This window comes from Zootoca vivipara, chromosome 13 (genome assembly GCF_965207765.1).
Source record: "Zootoca vivipara chromosome 13, rZooViv2.hap1.1, whole genome shotgun sequence".
Lineage (NCBI taxonomy): Eukaryota > Metazoa > Chordata > Lepidosauria > Squamata > Lacertidae > Zootoca > Zootoca vivipara.
In genome coordinates, this window is record NC_142596.1 from 3,316,537 (window position 1) to 3,342,496 (window position 25,960).

The 25,960-nt window shown below is 44.0% G+C and overlaps 2 protein-coding genes across 2 annotated transcripts in view; one reads left to right on the forward strand and one right to left on the reverse strand.

Moving 5' to 3' along the window:
• FAN1 (FANCD2 and FANCI associated nuclease 1) overlaps positions 1-12,148 on the forward strand; it is a 28,531-nt gene extending 16,383 nt beyond the window's left edge. Inside the window, exons 7-14 of the mRNA XM_035130507.3 lie at positions 1,920-2,028; positions 2,819-2,938; positions 3,141-3,305; positions 4,037-4,205; positions 7,336-7,439; positions 9,369-9,563; positions 10,421-10,549; positions 11,952-12,148. Of these exons, the coding sequence (XP_034986398.2) occupies positions 1,920-2,028; positions 2,819-2,938; positions 3,141-3,305; positions 4,037-4,205; positions 7,336-7,439; positions 9,369-9,563; positions 10,421-10,549; positions 11,952-12,089 (1,129 nt within the window). The 3' untranslated portion in view covers positions 12,090-12,148. The remainder of the gene's footprint in view (positions 1-1,919; positions 2,029-2,818; positions 2,939-3,140; positions 3,306-4,036; positions 4,206-7,335; positions 7,440-9,368; positions 9,564-10,420; positions 10,550-11,951) is intronic.
• Positions 12,149-15,593: 3,445 nt separating this feature from the next.
• MTMR10 (myotubularin related protein 10) overlaps positions 15,594-25,960 on the reverse strand; it is a 48,620-nt gene continuing 38,253 nt past the window's right edge. Inside the window, exons 13-16 of the mRNA XM_035130508.3 lie at positions 25,287-25,456; positions 23,442-23,612; positions 22,295-22,477; positions 15,594-19,918 (exon numbers count right to left, since the gene is read on the reverse strand). Coding sequence (XP_034986399.2) covers positions 19,319-19,918; positions 22,295-22,477; positions 23,442-23,612; positions 25,287-25,456 — 1,124 coding nt within the window. The 3' untranslated portion in view covers positions 15,594-19,318. The remainder of the gene's footprint in view (positions 19,919-22,294; positions 22,478-23,441; positions 23,613-25,286; positions 25,457-25,960) is intronic.

Here is a 25,960-nt window from a genome sequence, read left to right on the forward strand (position 1 = left end):
TCATAGTTCAAAAGATTCCTTTGAGAAGGCTAACATCTATTGTGGCATAAGCTTTCTTCAGTACCCTGGCGAGTCTTTGTTGTCATGGGATTTGGCCATGTGGGAGGCCTTTTGCAAGACCTCTTTACCCTGTGCATATGGGAACCAGCCTCATGTTGACTCTTCTGCTTCCAAAAGGATTCTGTAGAGTTACAGTGAACTGCTCTGGATATTTGGCCAACTGCCTTCAAAACGTAGTCCTGCCTTCCTTCCATGTTACTTTTATGCTGAACACAGACAACTCTTTTATTTTAGATTCAAGTAGGTAGCCATGTTGGTCTGGCACAGTCGAAATAAATCTGAAGAAGTGGGCAGGCACACAAAAGCTTATACCCAGAACAAACGTAGTTGGTCTCTAAGGTGCTACTGGACAATTTTTTAATGTCTTTTATTTTAGAGAGCTGAAGGCCTCTGAATCGTAATTGCGGTGGGCAGTGGGTGCTGCTGTTGCACTCAGGTTCTGCTTGCTGGTTTCCCATGATGGGCCTTTGGTTGGCCACTGTAAGAACAGGTTGCTGGACTAGATGGGGCTCCTTCGTTCCAATCCAGCAGAGCTCAGATAATTGTTTGTTGTATGCATCCTCATCTCACTACTGTTTCCACCCAGTATCTCCTCCCCCTGCCCTTGCTGGACTTCATAGTGAACCAACCTATTTGATCTGGGATGACCGGCTGCCGGAAGTGGCCTTAGCTCAAGCCAGACCAGTGTTGCATCTTGCTCCCTTTAGTCTATGCTCCTGGCAGTGGCTCCCTGGGGCTTCTGATGGGACGTTTTCAGCCTGACCTGGGGATGCCTGGGATTGAACCTGGCATCTTCTGTGTTTAAAATGGATGCTCTTACCATTAAGCCAGTGGTTCTCAAAATATTTTCTTAGGGTTACACATCCAGAATAAAAAATTGCTCAGGCCACTCCAATTTTTTTTATTGACATACATTGGAAAACAAAAAGAAATGACTCCTAGCAGTGCTTGATTTATAACATAGAACACTACTGTTTCATGGGACATCCAGAAAATATATAGCAATACAGCTATGTAAGAACATGAATCCTTCCCAAAATATAATTATAAAAAAGCTTCTTACATATGTACCTTAACTCAATGAGGGGTGTGTGTGACCTTGGGTAATCTCATTTGTATTAGGTCTAATTTGAGACAAACTCTTGTCTCCTCATCACTACAAAGAAGTCTTTCTCTTTTCTGATCTTTCATATTTGTCAGTGTTGAAAATCCTTGTTCACAACAATATGTCATAGAGAACTATAGAAGAATAGCCAAGGCATGGATACTGTTTCTGGTTGTATATCCAAAAAGAGTCCAGTGGCATGCTACACACTGAAATGTTTAAGTGTTTATTTGATTGTTCCTGAATCTTACCACCACAGTTGCCATCCTGTCCTGCCACACCCGTTGAGAACAGCTGCACTAAGCTATAACCCCTTCCTAGAAAGACGGAAGGCTGTGCTGTACTGTACCAGGCTGTTGGCCTATCTAGATCAGTAATGCCTATACTGTACTCTAGGCAGGATCTCAGGCAGGGGTATGGCAGGGGTATTCCCCATCTCCACCTGGAGATGGCAGGGATTGAACCTGGGACTTTCTGTGTGCAGCGCTGGTCCTCTACCTACCACTGAGCTGTGACTCTCTCCTGACATAGCAATAGGAGGGATACCTGTGCATTGCAGGAAATGGTGGCTGTCTTACAGCTTTTGCTTCTCCTAAGCAATTGCCCATCTCCAGGCTTTTTCATAGAATCATAGAATTGCAGAGTTGAAAGGGATCCAGGGGGTCATCTATTCAAACCCCATGCAGTACAGGAATCGCAGCTAGAGTGGGCAGTTCCATGACAAAGACTGTGTTTGGCCCCCCACCCTTTACAGGTACCATGCAGCCCTCCCGGAATACTTGAGGCGTTTCACTGTTGGGTGGGTGTACACACATATCTTCTCCCAGGGTGTTGAGATCTTGCAGAGACTACATATGTATAAGGTAATTAATAATAATTAATAATAAATACATTACCTGCCTTTCACCAGCAGGTCCCAGGGCAGGTTACAGCAATTAAAAAATCCAGAATTAAAAATGATTGAGATGTATTCCATTGGGGCCAGGGAATGCCAGACAACAAGCACTTCTGTAACAAAGTCATAAAGCCAACTGGAAGCTCTGAGAGGACCAACCTGTCCTGGCTGCAACTGGTGTCGAATTCCAGTGTTCAGGCTTTGTGGCCAAAAGGGCACAAGCGGGCAGGTGTCAACGGGCTTGGTGGAAACCCTGAAGATTGCTAAAAGTAGAGACAAAAAACTGCTTAACACTCAGGCAACTTTTGTTGCAGGGCCACTGCCACGTTTTACTACTAAGCTTTTCTGTATTGCAGATTAAAGTCTTTGAAGTGCTTCACATACTTTCCCTTGCCATAATCCTCACAACAGACCCTGTAAGAGAGGCCTCTATTACTTGAGTGCACCCATAATGCAGCTATAGAAAGCTGGCGTTCCAGCTTGCCCCAGGGCCACCTAGAGAGTTCGTGGCAGAGGCAAGGAGTGAGATAGGAGTTTCCCAATTCACAGCAGTGTCCAGGAATGGTCAGTGTGGCCCCCTCCAGTGTTACTGGATATCTAAACTCGCATCATCTTTTGACCATTGACCATTCTGACCAGGGCTGGTGAGATCTGGGAGTCCAGCGTGGTTTGAGGGCCACAGGTTAGCTATCCCTGGCTTAGTCCCTTGGTCACCAAGCTACACACCTTTTTTTGACCGTTGCCCGTGTCTGCCCTAGGAGGCAGTGGAACAGCTTCAGGATCTTTTGGCCCAAGACGTTTATTGTTCCGCCAGCCGAGGAAGGTGGTGGGATCGCCTGGCTCTTAACTTGCACCAGCACTTGAAAGACACAGAGGAGGTAAATGCACCCATCTCTGCCCCTTGTACCTTGCTTGGAAGGGTGATGTCTTCTCTCCTTCCTCTCCCACAAGCACCTTCCATCTGGCTGTCAGCCCTGGATGGGGCAACTTGTGCTTGAGGACATCCACCTGCCCCTCCTGGTTTGGTTGGGGGGGGGGGTCCATTTGCTCACCTCTCTGCAATGCTTGCTTGTCTGCTAGGCCATCAGGTGCATCAGGAAAGGTCTCCAGGACCCATTTGTTCGCACAGGCCATCGACTCTCCCTCTCCCAGCGAGCCCAGAGGATACAAAATTCCTCAGCGTGTAAGAAGATAGGGCATCTCCTCCAAGATCTGCCGCTTCTTTCTGTGGAAGATGTTGCCCATGTGAGTAGCTATTAGATGTCTGGAGAAGCCTCTCTTTTGTGGTCTGGTGTACATTTATAAATTGGGAATGTCGAAAGGTGCCAGACTGTTGTGTTTTTTTTTTTTTCATCTTGGCTTCCAAAATGGTTCACACCCAGTTCACACATAATGCTAATCCATGGTTTGTTTAGCCAAAGGTGGTGTGTTTGTACATGTGAACCCAGCATGTGTCAGGGACTGGCAGGGCACTGAGGAATGGGTGGCAGAGGCTGTGGGGCCAGAGAGTGACCCAGGGGAAGGGGGCAGCGGTTTATGGGGTTTTGCTGCAAGGCAGGAGCCAGGGCTGAAGGCAGGGGAAAAGTCTGAGCAGGAGGAGCTAGGGGAGGGGGTGCAGGATGCAGGGCCGGAGCTTTTATTGTCACAATGCAGGGTGGTAGCAATTATTTGATGCAAACTAACATGATCCCAGAGGAAGTGTTTTTGTGTGTGGCATATTGCCCCATTCAGATAACTCAGTAGTAGCACCTGCTCTTTGCATGCAAAAGGTTCCCAGTTCAACCCATCGTGTGCCTGCAGTTAGAAAAAGAGTCTCTCTTGGAAGGGGGGTTAGTAAATAGTCTGAGTTGGTATAAACCAGCTGGATATATTGAGTTTTACTAAATGACTGTATAGCATGGTGACACACTGGGAAAAAGCATGGTGTTGTAGTAGCAAAAGTAAAAACATCAATACAGTAGTTTTGATTTGCTCAGGTTACCATCAAAGGAAAGCTGTGCCCACAGACTGGAATGGGGAAGTCTATGTTTATCATGGAAGACGTCGGTGGCAAAGACCCGGGAGAAGACCTTGAGCCCTCCACTGTGGTGTGCTCTGTCGAGGAGCTGGCATTAGCCCACTACAAGCAGCATGGCTTTGATCAAGGTAATGGCTGGCCGTTGCTATAGAAAGCTATCAGCCAGCACTCTGCCCCTCCCTCCCCATGCTCTGTCACACTGCCATGTGACCAAGAAGCAGCCAGTGTGGCTTTGGACTACGACCTGGAAGACCAGGGTTCAAATTCCCACTCCGCCATTAAGCTTCCAGACCAGGCCCTGACCTCAGCCTTATGTAAGCATGCTTTACAGTTATCAAACCTCAAGGTAACCAATGTATGAAAAAACTTGCGGTCAAGCTGAAGCTGGTTAAAAACGCCCTACAGCGAGGAGGTTTTATGGATTCTGCAGTTTCAGTGCAGCTCCTTCCCCTCCTTCACAAACCCCGCCCCCTGCCAGATACTAGGGAACAGATAATTTCCTCACAGAATGGAATCACCAGGAAGTGGTAAATCATGGCCGACTTTCTGTTCGTAAACTTTCTTAATCACCAATAATTAAGACAAACTTTTTGCTTTGTTTTGCAGCCTTTTGTTAATGCCTCTTCTTATGTAGCAATCATCTTGTGTCCGGAAAATTAGCTGGCACTTAAGTCACCCAAGTTGTAATTGCTTCCAAGTTCTAAAGTAGTTGAAAGAAGGGAGGTTTTGCTGACCTGATGCCCTGAAGGCTAACCTTGAGGGCTATTATGTCACATCTGGGCACGATGGCGGTTTCTCGCTCCTAAGATGCTCCTCCGCATCCAAAACCTTTTTGTCTCTGGGGACATCTGGAGAAGGTGATGGCGGACTAGGCATCAACTGCTGACACTCCTGTCAGCAGAGATAATTATGTGGTAATTTAAGGTAACTGGGTTATATATCATTATATATCTTGGTTACCAAAACTCCCATTTGAGTTAGCCTCACATGCTTAGAAGAAGACATTTGTCACCCCAAGAACAAAGAAGTTTTCTGGGGGGTAGAGAAGCATCTCAAGCAAGAAACATCCATTAGACTCTAAAGCACTGCATAATTGCCCTTAAATTAGGGCACCAGGCCGACTAACCTCCTTTTAAAGGTTAAAACCAAGGGGGAAAAGCTTACCTTAATCACAGATTAATACAAAAGGTAATAACTGACAAGAAGTTCTAATTCTCACTTAAACCTATAACTTATAACATCTAGCTCTCCGTAGTTTATATGTGAAAAACGAAACTCAGCCTTATCTGTGTGGGAACAAAATGTGGAACAAAAGAACTAAAGAAACTGACATATGGTAATTAGTTGGCAAAAATTAGATGGCAAAAATCCTGCTGAATGCCTCATTTCTCATCGGTACCATGCGATGATTACTGGACAAACAGTTGATAGAATTATCAGATTGAGGACTTCCGGTTTCCTCGCATTCCAAATCGGGTGAGCTCTGCGGGAGCTCCGCAGACAAAGAAGCTGCCAAAGGGGTAAGGGGGGGCAACGTGAGGGCTACACGAACCCCGGAAAGGTCTAGGGGGTGACCCAAGACCGAGAAAATCCTGTGGTGTCAGAAAGGGTTTTCCGGAACTCGCGTCATAAGAGAGGTGAGAAGATGGAGAACGCCAGACACCAGGACGAGAGCAACCCCCGGCAGTAAGTCTTGAGACCCGAAGGAGCTAAGCGAGGGTAATTTCCAGCTTTTTAATCCCTAACAATAAGCTAAAAGTCCACCAAGGATTGATAAAGAGGCTAAAAGGGAATTTATCTGGATTGCACAGTTCGATAAGACGAAACGCAGACAGCGGTGGTCTAAAAGACTGCATGTTCACATCCCAAAGAACAGGACGCAGAGTACCGACAAAGGGAGAATTTTAATAAGAACTTGACCGGAATCCTGCTCATTATATGTAAATCATCACAGGATAACTAAACAAACAAATATCAATAAGAAAAGGAAAATAACAGGAATACTGTAGCAGTTTGGGACAAAAAAGAGCCAGTTAAAAGAAGTATACTATAGTGCATCACAACTTCAGGGCATACAGCGAGGGAGAAGGGACAGAAAAGAGAAAATAGAAAGAAAGAAGTAGAAAGAGAAAGAGACTGTATAAATTGGGAGTATTAATTAAGAAATGACTCACATGGTCTGGAAAATGGCGTAGCGTGTGTTTGAAATGGGCTTGTCTTTCTGAGAGCACAGGAAGAGGAATGAAGAAGAAAGAGTAAAACGAGAGGTGGAGTTAAAGACGAGAAAAATCGATGCCATTAAAGAGACAGGAGGATCTGTAAATTGCAAACAGCGACACCAGTGGTAAAAAGAAGAAACTACATTGAATTTGGATTTTCTACATTTTTGAACTGTTTAACCAACTTTGTTCTCAAAAATGATAGAATGATCTCAATATGAATCCAAGGCAGACCTTTTAACATCACTGTAATCCAAGTTTCGAAAGCACGTCAAAGTGCAAGTAGATAAATAGGAACCGCTACAGCGGGAAGGTAAGCGGCGTTTCCGTGTGCTGCTCTGGTTTGCCAGAAGTGGCTTTGTCATGCTGGCCACATGACCTGGAAGCTATACGCCGGCTCCCTCGGCCAATAATGCGAGATGAGCGCGCAACCCCAGAGTCGGTCACGACTGGACCTAATGGTCAGGGGTCCTTTAATCCAAGTTTATGCACCAACTACTGCTTCTGAAGAAACTGAAATCGATCAGTTCTATGAAGACTTACAACACCTTCTAGAAATGACACCAAAGAAGGAAGATTTAGTAATTTCCTTTTTTCTTCTTTCCCTTCTTTTTTCTGTTCCTTTACCCATCTCCCCCCCTCTATTTTTATAGTATCTTATGTGGAAAACCTTCAATAAAAATTGATTACACAAAAAATTATTGTGTCCAGTGTGACAAACGACTTTCTTCAGAGCATGTGAGGATAATCCCAGGTCTCACTATCTCAAAAAGGGAGGGCATGACAAGCAAGTTTATGTCTTGGTTATCGTTAATCACCACATAATTATCTCTGCCAACAGGAGTGTCGGCAGTCAACAACTAGTGTTTCCTCCCAGAAGTCCCCATTATTGCCGATTTTCAAATCATTTTGGGTTGTACTCTGTGCATCTTAGAGCTTTGTGTTTGATAAACTGGGTGTCAGAGGTAACAATTTTTGGTTGGCAACTTAAATACCCTGTAGTGGCTTTCATGATTGTGATGCTGTGATAATTCCTCAGGGATTCATGGCGAAGGATCTACGTTCAGCACCCTCTACAGCCTCTTGATGTGGGATATTCTCTTCATGGATGGCATCCCTGATGTCTTCAGGAATCCTTACCAGGTATGTTTGTTTATTTTTAAAGGGCTTTTTATTCTTGTAGATGATGTTTGAAAAGGATATTGAAAACAGCTTCTTTTAAAGTTGCAGAATTCTCCCAGAGAAACACCTCAAAAACAACTTTGGGAATTTTGTTGCAGAATACACAGCTTTCGGGAAGCATACCTGTGCACGATGGATTTGGCATTTGCTGGCTGTTTTTGGAGTAGGGCTGGTGGCCTTGAGTTGCATCTTCATTATTCTCTTTAAAATAACTATAAGGAGGAGGCAATTATGAGAACGCGTTGGCTGAGCAGGGGCCACTGAATTGTGATGGCTAATTCGCACAACAACTTGCAGAAAAAGTAATAATAATAATAATAATAATAATAATAATAATAATAAATCATTTTTATCCTTCACTCCCTCTCTCTTTAGTTACATACATCTTTCCCTTGTTTGATCCTCAAATCAGTCCTGTGAGGTAGGCAAGATAGGGCTCAGAGATAGGAACCTGCCCAAGGTCAAGAGGGTGGAGCAGTTCCCCTGTGAGAAAAGAACCTGAGTAAGGGGAGACAGAGTGGGGGTGTCTAGGTTCAAGCACCATATGCAGGAAATGGATAGAGAAGTTTTACTCCCATCTCTTATCACATCGGACCTTGTGTTTATCTAATGAAGCTGAAAGGTTGGAGATTCAGGACCGAAGAATGTCAGTGTAGTTAACCTGTGGAATTTGCTGCCACCCACTTAGATGGCAGCTTTAATGTTCACATTCATGGAAGATCAGGCTAAGGCTGCCACATACTAGCCAGGATGGCTCTCTGCTACATCCAAGATCAGAGGCAGAGCTGGGGAGCAACAGCCCAAGTGGGCTATTGCCATCCTGTGCTGCTTTTGGGCTTCCCATAAGGGGCTTCTGGTTGCCCACTCTGGGGTTGGGGTGCTGGACCGGCTCATCTTATGTTTTTATGTCCATGTGGGTTTCATGGCCGAGTCAAAAACTGAGGCTCCTGTTTCCTTATCGCTGCACCAGAATACTTGCCAGATGTTCCCAATCATATTCCAGGAGCCATTACTTCTGTGGCTCCAGAGAGCACAACTCAAGTGTAGCCTGGGGCCAACTTGATGACATCCAGACACAGTTGTGAGCCAGACTCCCTGAGGAAATGAAGTGGAGGTCCTGAGGTTCTTCAGCCAGCCGTTCTGACCCACAAAAGGCAAAGAACCCACCTGGATGAAGTGTGCAGTGGGGGCCTTTTTGGTGGTTGCTCTTTGCATGTGGACCCCTCTCCCAAACTGAGATGTGTCTGGTCCCATCTCTTCATAGTTTTAGGTGACTGGTTAAGATGCATATTTTCTGTGGGTGTTTGCGGAGAAGAGACCCGGCTGGATATATGGATTAGTTGCTACTGCTACAGTGGTGCCTCGCTTAACGAATGCCCTGCTTAACGAAATTTCCGCTTAACGAAAGGATTTTTCGAGCGGAGCTTGCCTCGCTAGACGAATGCGTTTTATGAAAAATTCGTCTAGCGAATCGTGGTTTCCCATAGGAATGCATTGAAATTCAATTAATGCGTTCCTATGGGCAAAAAAAAAGTCGAAAAAAATTCAGTGCATTCCTATGGGATTCGCTAGACGAATTTTTCGCTATAAGAAAAGACCCGTGGAACGAATTAATTTCGTCTAGCGAGGCACCACTGTATTAGAAAATCATTAGTTTTTGTTGTTGTTGTTGTGTATTTTAAGGACTGTGTTACTTTATGGATTGCCTTATTTAACTTAGTAGGAGGACAGTGTATTAAGTACCCAAATGAGCCCTAAACTACCACTTGTGTGCTTCTCTGCCTTTTACTGCACCCTGGCAACTGAAGGTGGTTTGTGTTGCCAGCCTCTTTCTTGCAGGGGAAGCAGTAGGTGAGGGACTGGGCCGCACTGACTGTCTGTTTCCTGCAGACTTCCCCCCTGGATCTGTACACGGACAGCTTCTATGAGAACCGGAGGGAGGCCATTGAATCCAGGCTGCACTTACTGCATGAGGCTTCGCCTGAAACCCTGGAAAAGTGGATTGCGGATGTCTGGAATGCTCAGGAGGGCAAAGCAGCAGCGTTAATCAGCTGGGACCGATTCTCTTCCCTCCAGCAGGCTCAGGTAGGCATCAAGCCCTGGCTCATTTCAGGCTGGTTCCCTTCTTACAGGAAAAGGGGAAGGTGTCCATCTTGCTTGATATACTTCAGTTTAATTTGAGGCGTTGTGCCTCTTCTATAGTTTACTGGAAAAAATGGCATTTGAAGTATATGAGTTATAACATAATGTTTTTGAATTGCTCTGAATTTAAGGCTAGAAAGCAAGCAAGCAAAGCCCAACAGCCATGGCATGGCAGAAAACCCTTCTGGAGGGGGGCTGGGGGGCGTGTTCTTAAGCACTGCCTGAGCAGTGTTAGTGGATTTTGGCAAGCAATGTAATAATGTGGCAACATGAATCTATGGAAGTCTTATCAGTGTTCACATCAATGAATATGCAATTGGTTGATGAATCGTTAGAATTGCACTTAGGAGCTCCCTGCCAGTCAAAAATCAGGCAGGCACCTTCATTGCACTCTTTTTGGTGCCTGAATAAATTTTATGAAATTAAACAAAAGAAAACCAAAAACAAATAAGGTTGTTGCATAAGTCAATTAGTGCTCATTGGTGTACAGTTACAGTCGTTATATATGCTGCTTCACATACACACATCCATTTGCTCATTCATCCACTCTGTTCTCTCGCCTGCTCCCAGCCTCCCCAGAGGAGGAGATGATCTTTGTGGATTCCTGTCGGCATCCTCTTGGCAGCAGTAAGGTTTCTCAAAATCCTTCCATTGTGCCAAGCCTTTAAACACCACCACCACCACTTATCATTGGAGAATGAAGTTGGGGGCAGAGGGGCTCATGATCCAGAGTTCCCACCCCATCTTCTAGCCCCTTGTAGTTTGGGAGAAGGGAGAAAAAGTGGTCTTTCTTTTTGTAGCACCTGGCGTGTTGCTTTGGGGGTCCTTTCCTGAGTGGAGTTTGTCGACAGCTGAGCAGAGATCTGCGTCACTGCAGGGGCGGCCTCCCTGATCTCGTCGTTTGGAGAACTGAAGATCACCATTTTAAGGTTTGACCCCAGCTGCATTGTTAAAAGTTGCAGAGTGTACAGGCCAGGGATGTGATGTATGAGAGTGTCCAACAGGTGGAGCCAAATGAAATCCCCCCCCCAAAATTTTTTTTGCAGTCATCAGTATAAAGGATATCTGAGCAGTTTATCTCAAGAAATGAGGCTGATAAGCAGCAGCTCTGCCTGGGCTCTGAGCACCAACTGCCTCAGGCTATCTGGAAGGTGGTTGGAGCCAGGCTGGAATGTTTTATCGTTGAGCATGAGCTGCTTTGGAGCAAGTGGCAGCGCCTGAATGTGGAGGGAGCAGCATTAGGCTGGAGCAGAACCTTTTCAGTGGTTGCCCCAATGCTGTGGAACTACTTGCTCCTCAGAGAGGTTTGGCAGGCACGATTCGCTTGCCAGGTTTTTTTTTTAAAGTGTTAGTTGTATCATATTCTTGGGTTTGTTTCTTTGTAATTTTATTGATTCTGTGGTTTTCCATGGAATACTATTATGGGTAGCACTAGTAGTTGATTAGATATCAATCATTATTCTCTGGATGAAGCTGCAAGTCTTGAATAAAAATCCTCAGAATAATGATTTTGCATCCTGTTGGTTGTTGTTTTTCAGCTAAACAAATATCCCAATAATCCTCCTCCCCAAAAACGTGTTTTGCAGGCTGCAAAACTTGTGCACCTTTAGGAAAGCACACTTGTTTTTATTTTCCCCTTGTGGGAAGAACAAAAGACACATACTATGAAACTAGCTTCCTCAGGCAGCCATTGCATCTGAATTTTTCAGTGAAGTCCACTGATTCAAAATGCATCGGTCCAAGTTGGACTGTTTGGATATCACCTGTAACAATTCAGTATTACAAAAAATAAATATGAAACATGTCCAGTAATTGAGTTCTGCATCCCATCCCCTTTTCCCACCCTTTTCTCCACACAAACCACAAATAAGGAAACCATGCCATCATTTTTCCTGATGGGTGATGTCTACAAAAGACAGGGTTTCAGACTCAGCCTTCTGCTAAAAGTGTTTGTAAGAGCCACTATCATTGCTTTCCTCTGGTTGGAGCCAACAGGCCACCTGGCTTGCGCTCATTTGTTTCAATGGTTTTGCAACTAACCCATTTCCCAGGTTGGCTCTGGTTTGATTTGGCACTGGCTGCAAATCTTTGCAACTTGCAACTTCTGTTTAGGATGGAAATGTAACTAAAAAGAGTTGGAAGGCTCTCCCTAGGGACCTAGAGATTAACATGGCAGGTTTCATGTGATTTAAGTGGGAAAGGCGGGCATGGCTCAGAGCATAGGATGTAAAAAACGGTAAACCCTTAGTCCTCCTTCAGCCCACTCCCTTAAAGCAGTTCTTTGAAACCTACTGAGAAACTTCTCCTTCTCTCTCTGAATCAACTTTTCAGCTGGTGGAAGTCAAAGGCCCCAATGACCGCCTTTCCCACAAACAGATGATATGGCTTGCCGAGTTGCAGAAGCTGGGTGCAGCAGTGGAAGTCTGCCATGTGGTTGCAAGTGGATCTAAAAGTAAACGGTTGAGCTGAGACTCTATTGTGGTGGCTGGGCTCAGGGCCAGAGTAACAAAATAAAAGCTTGACACATTTCAGTGTTTTTGTTCCTTTAGCATGCAGCTGCTAAGACGACACATACTCAGATGTCATTCTGAGAAAGGATGTGACTTTTCATTTTCATGGGAATCCTCTGAATTAAGTTAACTTCTACACCCTTTCTTGTACATAGCACCCCTGGCTGATTCTCCTTGTTCCAACAGCCCTCTGGAAATCAAGCATTGCCTCAGCTAAACCTGGCAGCTGCCTGTTGTCTCATGCTATGAGGAATGTCTCAGCTACACGGGTTTAGGCAAAATGCAGCAGGCTTGTGTTTCTCTCTGGAAACAACACTGCTGGGTAGTCGCTCGGCTCAATTCAAAGTGGTAGTGGTGACCTTGCCATCACACCATGCGGCTCATTTCAGCCTGTGCTGAGCATTGCCATCCCTGCCAGAGGTTACCTATTGAACTTGTACTTGTTTACTACCGGTAGTCCCTCGTAATGGGTCTTACACCAGAAAGAATGCCTGGGATTACAGCCTATGTGGCCTAAGAAAAGCTTCATCCATGGTGCCTTATGATAGAGAAGCAGCCCGAAGGGTCTGTATGAGCATGCACAGCCAACTGGCTTGCCATCCCGCTCTCTCCCCTCCACTTACCCGAGCTGCTCTTGGTTCAAGGATGAAAGCCACCAAGAAGCCACCTGCAAGAAATGAAGCAACCCACGATACAAGTCATAAACATGGAACTTTGGTTGCTGTACAGCGCTGTGCTGGAAAGGAGGAAGAGAGGAAATGTTGTCCTTCACAGGCCATAACAATTCAGTCTCTGGTACAGCTATCTACCTAACAGCAAGAGCTGCTCCATTGCCTGGCTCTCCAGGGCTGGGGGCTGCGGCAGAGGCATCTAGTTGTTTGAAAAGACAGGATTCTCACTCATGCCTCACAGCTGCTGCTGTTCTGGATGAATTCCGAGGGCCACCAAAAAGGCATTGTGGGCTACATGTGGCCCACAGGTTGGGCCAGCATGCTGAAGGTCCTCAATTGCAGGGATCTGAGAATGACTTGGAGAGAATGCTACCTTTTGCTTGTTTAGAGTTTTGTTAAAGAACAGTATAGCCCATGTAAGGGGAAGAGAATACAGAGATCCCCCTCCCATCATCAAGAGCAGCTCCTCCAATAGCAGCAATGCCAGCGGGGAGGGGGAGGAGTCCAGTGAGGAAGGAGGAAGAGGGATGCAGGGCTCCGGCAACACAGAAGAGCCCCTGCTACACGTGAGGGAGGAAGAGAGGGGGGGAAAGGGGGGAGAAGGAAAACATGGAGCGTAGACCCTTTCCCCCTCTGGTTCTGGAATTACGCAGGAGAAGGCGGGGAAGAAGGTTTGCCGTCCCAAGACTCTTATGCTGGAAGAAGATGAGGGGCGCGCCATTCCCGGATTCTGGCTCAGACTGAGCAGACATGTTCTACACACTCATTTCACTGTAAATAGACTGCACTAAATAAAACTGTCTAAAGACAAGAATGTGGAACGTCGTTACTGTAGAGTAGTCGCAACAACAACCTCTGACAGCCCATCTTAAACAAAAACTGTTAAACTAATGCAAGCCTTATTTAAAAAGCAAAAAAATGTCCTCTTATTTAGCAGAGAGGCTTTTAAGAGGTTTTTGTCATTGCAGTGTTTTAACACATGTAGCTTTTGGGTATTTTAAACTAGAATCATAGAATTGTAGAGTTGGAAGGGTTCCAAGGGTCATCTAGTCAACCCCCCTGCAATGCAGGAATCTCAGGTAAAGCATCCCAGATAGCCATCCAACCTCTGCTTAAAAACCTCCACGGCAGGAGAGCCCACAACCTCTGGAGGGGGTCCGTTCCACTGTCAAACAGCTCGTATTACCACCAGAGTGTTCTTCCTAATGTTTAGTCCGAGGCTCCTTGTCTTGTAACTTAAAGCAGCGTTTCTCAACCGCTGTTCCGCGGCACACTAGTGTGCCGCGAGACGCTGGCTGGTGTGCCACGACGTGCGGCGACGAGAAGGGCGATTTGCATTGTCACGTGCCTGGCGGCCGCCAATAAACACCACTGACCCGCCGGAAAGCAATATTTCTCCTCCTCTTTCCCAAAGCTCAGTGCAAACGAGCCTGGCGGCCGCCAATACACAGCACTGACCCGCCGAACGGCTTGTGAAGCCTTATTACAGGAGATTGCAACCAACACAGCAATTGGCAAGTGTTTCTTACAGTCATAATTATAGTCAATATAGGGCAGCACAGAGTTAAATTTTTAAACTTTTTTTAATGGTGGTGTGCCTCGTGATTTTTTTCCACGGAACAAGTGTGCCGTGGCCCAAAAAAGTTTGAGAAACACTGACTTAAAGCTTGCTCCCTCTTCCATGTGGCAGCTCTTTAGATACTTGAAGATGGCTATCTTATCTCCTGTCTCCTCTTTTCTAGGTTAAACGTATCCAGCTCCTTCAAGCGTTTCTCATAAGGCTTAGTTTCCAGACCCTTGATCATCTTTGTCTCCCTCCTCTGCACACGTTCCAGCTTGTCAATATCCTCCTTAAATTGCGGTGCCCAGAATTGAACACAGGACTGCAGGTGTGGTCTGACCAAAGCAGAAGAGAGTGCCCTGATTTGGACACCAGAATTCTGTTGATGCAGCCTTGAATAGTATTAGCTTTTTTTGCTGCATCACACTGTAAGCTCATGTTTACCTTGTGGTCCACCAAGACCCCTAGATTCTTTTCACATGTACTACTGGCAAGCCAGGTGTCTCTCATCTTATATTTTTGCAGCTGATTATTCCTGCCTAAAAGCTGACATTTGTCCCAATTGAAATTAATTTTGTTAGTATGGTCTCTGTTCTCCAATCTAACTCAAGTAAGGCTGTGGTAATTTTGAATTCTGATTCTGTCTTCTTTGGCACTAGCTACCCCTCCCAGTTTGGTCATCTGCAGAATTGGTGAACTAGGGTTAAGTTCTAGACTACAGCAAGGGAATTCTGAAGTGCAGAAACCGGAAACAGGTAAATCCCTACTTCAGAAGCTTTCCCTCCATACTCAAGCATGTGACTGAAAACAGTCCTCAAGGTCCCCCCCCTACTTTTCAAGACTTTGTAAGAAAGTTTGTTCCTTCCCTCTGCTGGCGCTTAGTCTTTTTCCTGTTCTTGCAAAGACAAGCAAGTGACAGGGGCAGAGCTGAGAGCTACTGCCAATTTACGGAGGCTTGGCTGCCAATACCCCCCCCCCCCCCGGAAAAACACTACTGGACTTTATCCTGGTGGATGTAGGGAATGTTTAAGCTGAAGTGACACTTCATAAATTTGTTGCAAAAAGGCCACAAGAGTATCCTCTTAAATGTTCTTTGAATGCATTGAACATATTTGAATCTTGTTCTCACATAGATATGTCCCATTAGTCAGGTACATATGGATGGTAACTGTACTAAGTAAATAAATGCACACAATACTTAAAAAGTCACAAGTTCCACACCAACAAAGAATACACTGAAAGGTTTGTTGTTTTTAATTAAGTCTGATTTACTTCATATTCACAACATTGACAGGTTGGGGTTTTCCTTGTATGTGTACCTGTTAGCTCTGCTTTACACAAGTCAGGCCTTGTGTTTGGCATCAAGGCTTTAGATTCCATTTCAAAAGGGGGGAGGGGCTCTTTCGCCCTCTGCAGTCAATTTTATGATTAACAACTTTAATCAGCCTTTAATTAAAAAACATTTTACAACAGGTTTGGTTTTAATGTATACCTTTTCTTTGGATATCTAACAGCTAAACTGAAAGAGAATCTACAAAAGCAACCACTCTAGAAACAGGATTCCTTCTGCCAATGTGAAACGCACACTTTTCAGTGGTGTCTCTTTGGATCATGACCTGCACAAGGGGTTAAATATAATTGCACTTCCATGATAAGTTACGTAACAGTCAACTTCCACTCTACAGTAACTAAAAGGCATTGATTTCTACGTGGATCATAATCCATTTAGAACTCCATACACCAACCCCCCTGCTTTTTAAACAAAAAATATCCTTTAATAATTGCAGCTGCCTTAGCAATGCATTTTGCTTGTTGCTAGGGAGAAAGAAATACAAAAATAAGCATCTATTCTTTTCTACACTTACAAAAAATTCCTAAAAAGGTACCTGGTTTTAGAAAGTACAATCCCTTGGGATTGTGCCCACCTCCTCCTACAAGCCCCCTTTTGAACTGAGTGAAGGCATTGCATATAGCAGAGGGGGCTGGCTGAAGGCTGGCAGTAAGGCAGTTCATAGCCCTTTAGATAAGCAATGGAGCCTGGATTTCCTCAATCAAGGACTTGCTGTAAAGGCATTCAGGGTAGAAGCTGCAATTTACCTCTTGGGGCTTTGTGAAGGTTTAAATGTCTGCTCACTACCCAGAAGGCACCCTGCCCTGTGGTACCACTGCATCAAGAAACGTGGGTAGCCACTCCCAGCCCACTTCAGTCAAACCACACAGACTGTTCTATATGTCGTCATATGACAGGGGCAGGAGTGGGAGGGGCAACAACTCCACCATAACTATGTGATTACAAGACCGTGTAAGGCTAGATCAGAAAGCACTGCTCGCTGGCCCCACTCCACTACTTCCTTGATTTCTGATTGTAGAACTCACAGCATTTTGCTCAATTAAAGATATCACAGACCTGGTTCTCCAAAGTTCAGGCTCTCCTGCTAAACATGCTTCCCAGTCTCTTTCATTTACAGTAGTATGAACCTGGGCAGCCATCCAGGCACAGTTGGCCTGGAATTAACCATATAAACCTTGCTTAGCCTACTCTCTAGCCTTAAAGACATTTGTTCTAATCCATTGGGTATGGACAGTTTATAAGCAGCAATTCTTAAAGGCAAAGTTCAGTAACATCAAAAGGATAAAAAGGGCACAGGCTACAAAAATGCACTTAAAAAAACTTCTGTAAGGAAGGGACTTAAGGAAGAGACACATGTCTCAAAAGTTAAAACACCTTACTCAGTAATTCTTGCAAAGTATATTCATCCAACTTTCAGTTAATTAGCAAAATTTGGTACATCTGAAATGTAATTAAGACTATTAGGCATTAAGTAAAAATCAATATAAAGTCACCTTAATAAAGTCTATGACAAAGAGAACTGGGATACAAACTGGACATGTGCTGAAATTTAACACTAGGGGAACAAAGCTTTGTCCATTCTAACAAGACACTAAACCTGTGAAGAGAAGCACCTTGGACCGGTAGCCAATACTGATCAGCCATTGCCTGTTTTCCAGTGAAACTAGTCTACCTGACTTTCACTTAGTGGAAGCTAAGGGGTGTGTGTGTGTGTTTACAGTATTTTACAGACACCCAATGCAGTTGGAGACTATAGGTGCTCAATGAATGGGCTGGGCAGCCTGGCTTTAAACAAACCCTAAACCCTGCCAGACAATTGAGCAGCAGAAGGGCAGTTTTTCACTTGGCTTTTACATGCATGCTTTGGATCAGGGGAAGAATGTGAAAAAGCTAAGAGACTTTGGAAGGGGTAGCTGGGGAAAGGGGCCATGATGCTCTACTGTAGAGCTGATTTTGCACAAAAGCAAGTCACTTTCTGGATGTTGGCACATGCCACAAAAGACTATGCACTGAAGACACTGCATAAACTAGCTGACCACTTCTGAATGTGAATCTTAGTCCACCTTCATGACATGTATGACATGAAGCAACAGTATGGTACTCAGTAAGTAAACCGGGATGTTACTAGCATGGGAATAAAGCCCAAAAACCTCTTGTCATATCAAGGTTTTCTAGTTCTTTCATACAACACTACCCCACATGCCATTTTGTTTTGGCCATTAAAAAAAAATCAGCATCCACTGAGCACCAAACTTGACTTAAAAATTTAAATTTAAATACATGTACAGACATTTTATGTACATTTTACAGCAATCTTAATTTTGGCCTAAGATCTTCCACCTAATACTCTGCACTCATTGAGTTAAATATATACTTCAGAGGTATTCTCATTAAGATTTCTATTCTGGATCACAAAGTCGAAGGATGAGAAGCTTTTGGAAACGTCCATAAATTGTGGTATGAATGAGATTCTGGAAATGGATACTACTAATGTGTAGCCTATTAGCTTACCACATTAGAGTAACTGAATTCCATGATGGAGAGAAATCTTGCTTTAAAAGCAAGAAAAAGGCACTTTTAAGGCTATAATCGACTAACATTATTTTGGGGTTTGTGCAGCTGTAATGACACCAATCTATGGTAATGAGATTGGCAGCTAATTCTCTCCACTTTAACTATGGTTAGTGCTACTAAGGACTCCTTTCAAACTAGCAGATGGAACTGACACCTACTTTGAAACCACAGCTGCTGATCCTAGGTGAAGGGGGAATCCTTCAGGCCAAGCTAACATGGGTGCCAGTGTACGCCTTAACCATAAGTTAAAGCAAGAGCATCCTCTTGCTGCTTCCTCTTGGATCTCAAACCCCAGTTGAGGGACTGGGATAGTGAGGTCAGCACCCAACTGTTGACAACACACATTGTCCTATAGGCAGATTTTGTAAACTAAAAGGCAGTTTCAGATACTAAATGAAAAGGGGAGGGAAAATGCTCATGGACCAAACTAGATCTTTCCACCATTCCCATAGCCAACCTGTACAAGATGAACACTTTAAATTATTTCAACGGGAAAGGTGCTTTTATAAAGTACCATTGAAATAAACAGGATTTAAAAGTCCCTACCATCAGCTGAATCACGCCATGAATTTGAAACGTGACTGATAAAATTTATGGCTCTTATGTTTCTACCAATTGTAGTGATCAAATTTGATGCAGCAACTTTTTTGACTCTAATTTCTCTCTTCATCTGTTAATTCATCCAAGCAGACAAGAGATGTGCTTCAAATCAGCAGCAGGGAATAGTAGCTTTGAGACAATTATTCACCATATCGGACCTTAAATTGTGGTGCGTTTGTGGGGGGACTAACGTCAAATGGTATGTGCCTTAGTTACTGGACTGCTGAAGAAAAATGAAACAAAACCAAAATAAAAATAAAAATTGTGCAATCTGAAAGCATGACACAGCTGCTTTTAAATACTTTGTGCAAAACATAAGTAACCTTAGTATATAAAGCTATTACAGTTTCCGGTGCTGTGGTTAGCAGTGTGCTGCAAAAAAATGATGTGTCAGTCTCTTTCCTTGTCTCCCTTCTATGTCTCTAAAGACATCAGTCTTCATTGGCAAGTGTCTCTGTGGACAACCAGATTTTGGCACCACTTAAGAATTTGCTCAGTGGTGTTCCCAAAATACTCCGTCGGCAGAGATTCCCTACAGGAGAAAATGGGAAAGAGGAAGAAAGGAAATCTGGGATTGTGGAAGAATCATTGAGCCCATTTGCTCTAAAGTACATTCGGCTTTGATCGAGTTCAGAAGTGTTAGTGAGCAAAGGTGGGGTACCGCTGTGTTGCCTCAGACACCGGTTCAGAAGATCTACTTCATCTGCTAATAAAGAGATTTTATGGAAGGCAGTAATGAAGCCACCACTGTTGATCTGGGCCTCAGGGATCCAGCGGAAGTAGCAGAGTTTCCAGAGTTTGATTTGTGTTCCAGAGAGATGGGGTAGGATTACAGCATGCAGGTCGAGTGGCTTAGAAAACCACTCTCTGAAATATTGCTCCATGCCATTGGTGGTGGTATCCATATTGTGAAGAAAGTCTGGTTTCAGTTTTAGTATTAGGGAATTTCTTCTTGGAAGAAAGTCTTGCTTGCTGATAACACCGTTCTTCAGGGATGGCGGGAAGCCCCTGAGTGTTGAACTGTAGTTCTTCTGGGAAGGGAAAAGTTAGTAAAATCCTTCAGTTTCCCATCAGGTTCAACTTGATCTCCACAGAGCTCCAGTTATGTTAAGTAGAACCCCCCCCCAATACCTGGAATAACTACTTCTAGATAATATAGCCCAAAATGATGGACTTCTAATTTGTCAAATCTCCTTTTGAAAAATCAGCACAATTTGCAATAACGGATGCCATAGAATAATGAAGTACTTTCTGGGGCCAAAAAGGTAATGAGACAGACAAAGCTGCATGTGGAAATGAGAAACTTTCCATTAGCAACAGCATATGTAATCCTTCACCAACAGTAAGAGCTTCATTAGGTAGGATAAAAGAGTGAACAATTCCTGGTCATATGGAGAGCAAACCTGATTATGCAAGTATTTTAATCACTTCCACTATTTTTTTTCTAGTAGAGGGTTCTAAAAGGTAATTACACTAATATGGAATTTCATGCAGGTCAGTGTTTGAAGTGCTGTGCCTAATCTGTCTGCTTGCTAAAAAATGTTCCATTATTTTTTTTAAAAACCCTCATAAGGTAAAAACTAGCTACCCTTTTATTATGTCAGCAGACGATATGTGTTAACTTTTGAAAAAGCCATTTGTCCAATACAATTATCTTCCTTATTTTTCTATTATCCCATGACCTGAGAAATAGTTCTGAGAAATAACTTTGCAATAAATGCAGTACTGTACTCGCACAAAGAAACCTTGAAAATAGGGCCATAAAAGTAACTTCTCTACTGGATGTGAAAGACTAGGGCTCCCTTTTCCGGCAGCCTGCTTTGTTTTTATGCTGGGTGCAGAGGAGGCTGGGAGACCACTCCATCCTCCCTCTGCAAGGGTTTTGTGTGAGCTCTGGATGGTGGACAACTGCATAAGAGACAAGACTGCTCTGAAAAATCACTGAAACCAGTGCTTTTTTTTTCTGGGGGTACTCAGGGGTACACAGTACCGGCACTTAAAAAAAATGGAAGAAAAGCACCGACTGAAACACTGCAACGAAACACCCACTGGCCCAGCTCATGGGCTTCAGTGTGTATTAAGTCATCCCACCAATCGGGACTGAATGATTTGGGGAATAGAATCATAGAGTTGGAAGAGACCACAAGGGCCATCCAGTCCAACCCCCTGCCAAGCAGGAAACACCATCAAAGCATTCCTGACAGATGGCTGTCAAACCTCCTCCGCTTAAAGACCTCCAAAGAAGGAGACTCCACCACACTCCTTGGCAGCAAATTCCACTGTTGAACAGCTTTTACTGTCAGGAAGTTCTTCCTAATGTTTAGGTGGAATCTTCTTTCTTGTAGCTTGAATTCATTGCTCCGTGTCCGCTTCTCTGGAAGCCACCCATCAGTTTTGTTCTCCCTCCTCTAACTATAGACTCTCCTAGCAGACACTGTCAGTAGGTAGGCAGCCCCCAGATTCCCTCATTCACTATCCCTCATTCATCATTATCTTCATCATCATCATCATGTGGTGACTGGAAGCAACCAAGCATACACTGCTTTCCTTGGTAAGGTAAAGGTAAAGGAACTCCTGACCATTAGGTCCAGTCGTGACCGACTCTGGGGTTGCGGTGCTCAACTCGCGTTATTGGCCGAGAGAGCCGGCGTACAGCTTCCAGGTCATGTGGCCAGCATGACTAAGCCGCTTCTGGCGAACCAGAGCAGCACATGGAAACGCCGTTTACCTTCCCACTGTAGCGGTTCCGATTTATCTACTTGCATTTTGACGTGCTTTCGAACTGCTAGGTTGGCAGGAACTGGGACCGAGCAACAGGAGCTCACCCCGTCGCGGGGATTCTGATCAGCAACCCCTAGGCTCTGTGGTTTAACCCACAGCGCCACCCGCGTCCTGCTTTCCTTGGTAGTTAAGGTCAAAACCACTAACAATGTTGAGGGTGGGGAATCACCTGCTAGAAAACTGCATTACTTGGAAAATAAACGCAAGTATCACCACTTGATTACTTGGAGATCTTGAGAGAGGACAAAGACTTGTTTGTTCTCACCTACCCCAGAGGGCAAGTCAAGATCTAATGGACTTTGAGTTGAACATTGGGAGAAGCTTATTGAGCCAGTTACATAGATGGGATCTCCCTTACTGGAGATCTTCAAGCAGAGACTGGGCAGCCCTGTGCTGGGAATGTTTTCATTCTGGATTTCCTGCATTGGCCAGTGAGTTGGGACTAGATGTGCTGCCCGTTTCAGTTCTTTGATTTTCTCCAGCAGGACACTGCTGGGCTGCACAAGGGCACTGGCCCAGTGCACTGAAAATCGATCCCATTCCAACAGGAATGAGATACTATCTTTGCAGCAGCGGAACTGCAGCACCACTGGTGTAGCTGGACTGACTCACTGGTCCATTCTTACCTTTGATCGCTTAAAGTATTTCACAGCCCCATTGTTCACACATGGCGCACTCTTCCCAATGTACAAGGGGTTGTGGAATAGCATACGATCCCTCACAGTGTGTTGAAGAGACCAATCCCAAACAGAAGGAAACCTGAGGCCTTTCTCATCACCCAGCTGGATGTTTTTGCTTATGGCAAATTCCTGAAACAAAGAAAATTCAGGTAAGTTCACATATATACAGACTCAACCCGACTTCACCAGTAAATATGAAACCCTTTATTTGCAGAAAAATAAGATCCTGCATTGCCCACTCTCTTTATGGTAATGGAACACAAAGGAGTTTGTTGTGATGCTCTGCTTAATGATTTATTGGGTTTTGATATGGACTGATTCTTTTCATTGTGAATTTATTATTGTAGCTTGTGTGAACTGCTTAGAGATTTTGTTATATTTATATTAAATTATTAAAATGAATGAGGCCAAAGGTTGTGGCATCCATGGGCATCTGAGGAGAAGAAAGCCACATAATTGGGTGATGCCTTAAAAGAGTTTTGCCAGAATTTAAACACAATTCTTCCAGTTGCTAAAGCCTTCCTGAAGTAGGTTAATGCACACATCAGAAATTCTCCAACTCTGAAACAGTCTCTTATGCTCTTTCCAATTTATGATATTACCTTCAGCTGAATGACTTCCTTAAAATCAACAGCAGGCAACCTAACAAGCCACTTTTGGCTTCCTCTATCAACCTATCCCATAAGAATCCTAACTTTTTTAAAAGGTATTTTTGCATTTGTGCTCAAAGAATTCTAGAAAAATGGTAAGGAACAAAGGCAAAATAAAACCCAAACTTTCCACCTATATTGAAATCTATTGATCCTAATGGCTTTCTCCCAGATGGTTTTGCTGAAGGTTTATCTCAAGTTGATGGTTAACAATCTAGGGCAAGAACACCATAGGACCAAAGTGCATACAAATAAGAAATCAGCACAGTCTACTTTTTGGTCCTTAATGTACCAACTGCTCTTCCATCTCAAAGCTGTGAGCTATACTCCCTTGTTGACGCAACAGTTAAGAGGCTTCCACCTTGACTACTGGACATGATTTTCCAGCTTCCTAACAATGTGCTGCAGCTGCTACTTGAGGTCAGACAATGTTTAGCACCCACCGTGCTTTGCTTCACTCTCTGGTGTGGAGAGTTGAAGAGGAAGGTACCAAACAGCGAGATCCGCGTGCTGTCGTACAATATCGTCAAGTAGGCTTCAGAAAATTCAAAGGCCGATGGGTATTGCTCAAGCAGTTGCCAGACACAGTCCAGGAACATCAAAAATAAGGGAGACTGGAGTGGGAGGGAAATGATGGGAAGATGTTACACACAGAAGACTTATGCAAGTTTGCTCAAGCCCTACATTTACTGCAGTCACCATTAAATCAATGCTGAGAATATTATTACATAAATGCACTGCAAAGCAAGTGTACAAACTGGAGCAACATACTGTATATGGAAATGCCTACTTTACATTCAAGTACCTCTGGCTAGAGCCAGTAGTCTATAACTTAGCTGTGTGAACTATAGTGAACCATATACAGTAGTTTTCTGCCTGCCTTCATTCAGGTTTTTTAGAGGACATAAATGTTTCCTTAAATTAAGATTCTGTCTGTCACGGTTACAGAAATATAGATATATATATATCCTTGGGAGGAGAGAATTTTATTTCAAAGCACCAATGTACTAGGGTCCCAAATCACTCTTACCCTGATTTCAACTGGCTGCAGTTTTTATTTCAGTGAAACCACTGTTTTAGCCAACACTGGGCTTTAGGGCATGGTTCTAAGACTAGCTATAGCAAAGCTTACCCCTAGCTACCAATTCCATTAGAACTAAAAGTCTAGTTCTAACCCCACATGATTCTGGGCTTTTGATTCTTCATAGGGCTTATGCAGAGCCACTTCTGAAACGGATTTGTTTAAAATTTCATGAAAGAGCTGAAAACTTCTTGGTAAAATAAGACACCATGAGATTAATGAGCATGTCAATAGTCACATGGTGGAATTTGTAGTCTCACAGAGAAACCATTGTCTATGCAAGACTCAGGATAGTCAGAAATATGAGAACACCCTGAAATTATTTGCTTGTGTCGATGGGGCATCTAGGATAAAACGCTATAGCATCAACCTGAAGGTAATAACTTCTGGTTCTGATTGTGTAAACCAAACCTCAAATTAGCAATGCTTGTTGATACCAACAACCACGGTATCTTTCTGGAGTGGCTATCCAAGTTAGGGGTGGGTGGCACCGCTTTGTGGTGGTTCCAATCCTACTTGGATGTCATTTCCAGAGGGGAATACTCTTTGGCTTCAATGTGGAGTTTCTCAGGGTTCATGCTGTTTAACATCTACATGAAACTGCATGAAAGTGCATCAGCAGCAATATGTTGATGACACACAGCTCTACGTCTCTTTTACATCTGCTGGTGTGCCAGTGCGCATGCTGGACCATTGTCTTGCCTCGGAAATGGACTGGATGAGAGCCAAAAAACTTAAGCTCAATCCAGATAAGACTTGGACCCTGTTAGTGGGAGATTTCCAAGACTGGATGGCAGGGAGATTGCCATCTGAAGGAGCAAGTACAGTCATACCTCAGTTTAGGTACGCCTCGGTTTGAGTATTTTCAGTTTAAGTACTCCGTGGACCTGTCTGGAACAGATTAACCCACTTTCCATTACTTTCAATGGGAAAGTTCGCTTCAGGTTAAGTACGCTTCTGGTCAAGTACAGACTTCCGGAACCAATTGTGTACGTAAACTGAGGTACCACTGTATGTAGCTTGGGGGTGTGAGCATTTCCACCCCTCCCATTCTCATCTCATCTCTCTGTGCATTTCCCAATCCATCACTCTTCTGCTCTCCTGCCCTCAGAGATTTCCCCAAATCCTGTTATTTCCTTGGAAAAATCCATTTCAAATGTATAAGCTACCTCTTCTGTATGTTATTAAGCTGAAGTACCCCAATTACCTCTTTGTCAGATTTCTTCAGGTGGTTACACCTATCTAGAAAGGGGTATCCTGCCATGACCCACTCCTTCTGAATCAGGCTCTGGAAACCAGCAATGGTCCGGAAATAGGGATCCAGCATCACTTGAACGAGCGAAGCCACACAGCAGCTCAGGTCGCGCCCTTCTTCCTCTGTAGTTGACATTTGTAACAGTGATATAAAAAAAGAAATACGAAGTGAGTGGGAAGAAAAAGATGTTAACAACAATACAAATAGCACAGGGTCATGTGCTTTGTTTTTATAATGCTTTTCAAATGGATCTCAAAGCCACTTACAAAATATTATCAATGCTATAAGCATCCGTTTTAGAATGTTACAATAAAATGGTAACACACCTGCTTGCTCAGAACTGTGTTTATTTAGTTTTGAATCAGTAAGGTGTTTGTTTTTGTAGAAGAGGGGGTCAATACTGGGCTACCTATATTACCACCATCTCTTCATACTCAAGAAGGGTTATCTTTTTAATACCACCTCTGAACAGTAGTTTCCAAAAAACATAAAGGCAAAGCCTCCAATTCTAACCTGCTACTAGGTTCTGGGAGCTTTTTAAGACTATTGCGGACAATATGGCAGAAAAGGCCTACTTGTGAGGGGAATGGGAGAGTCTGCCTGCATACTTGCCTGGTAGGCACAAT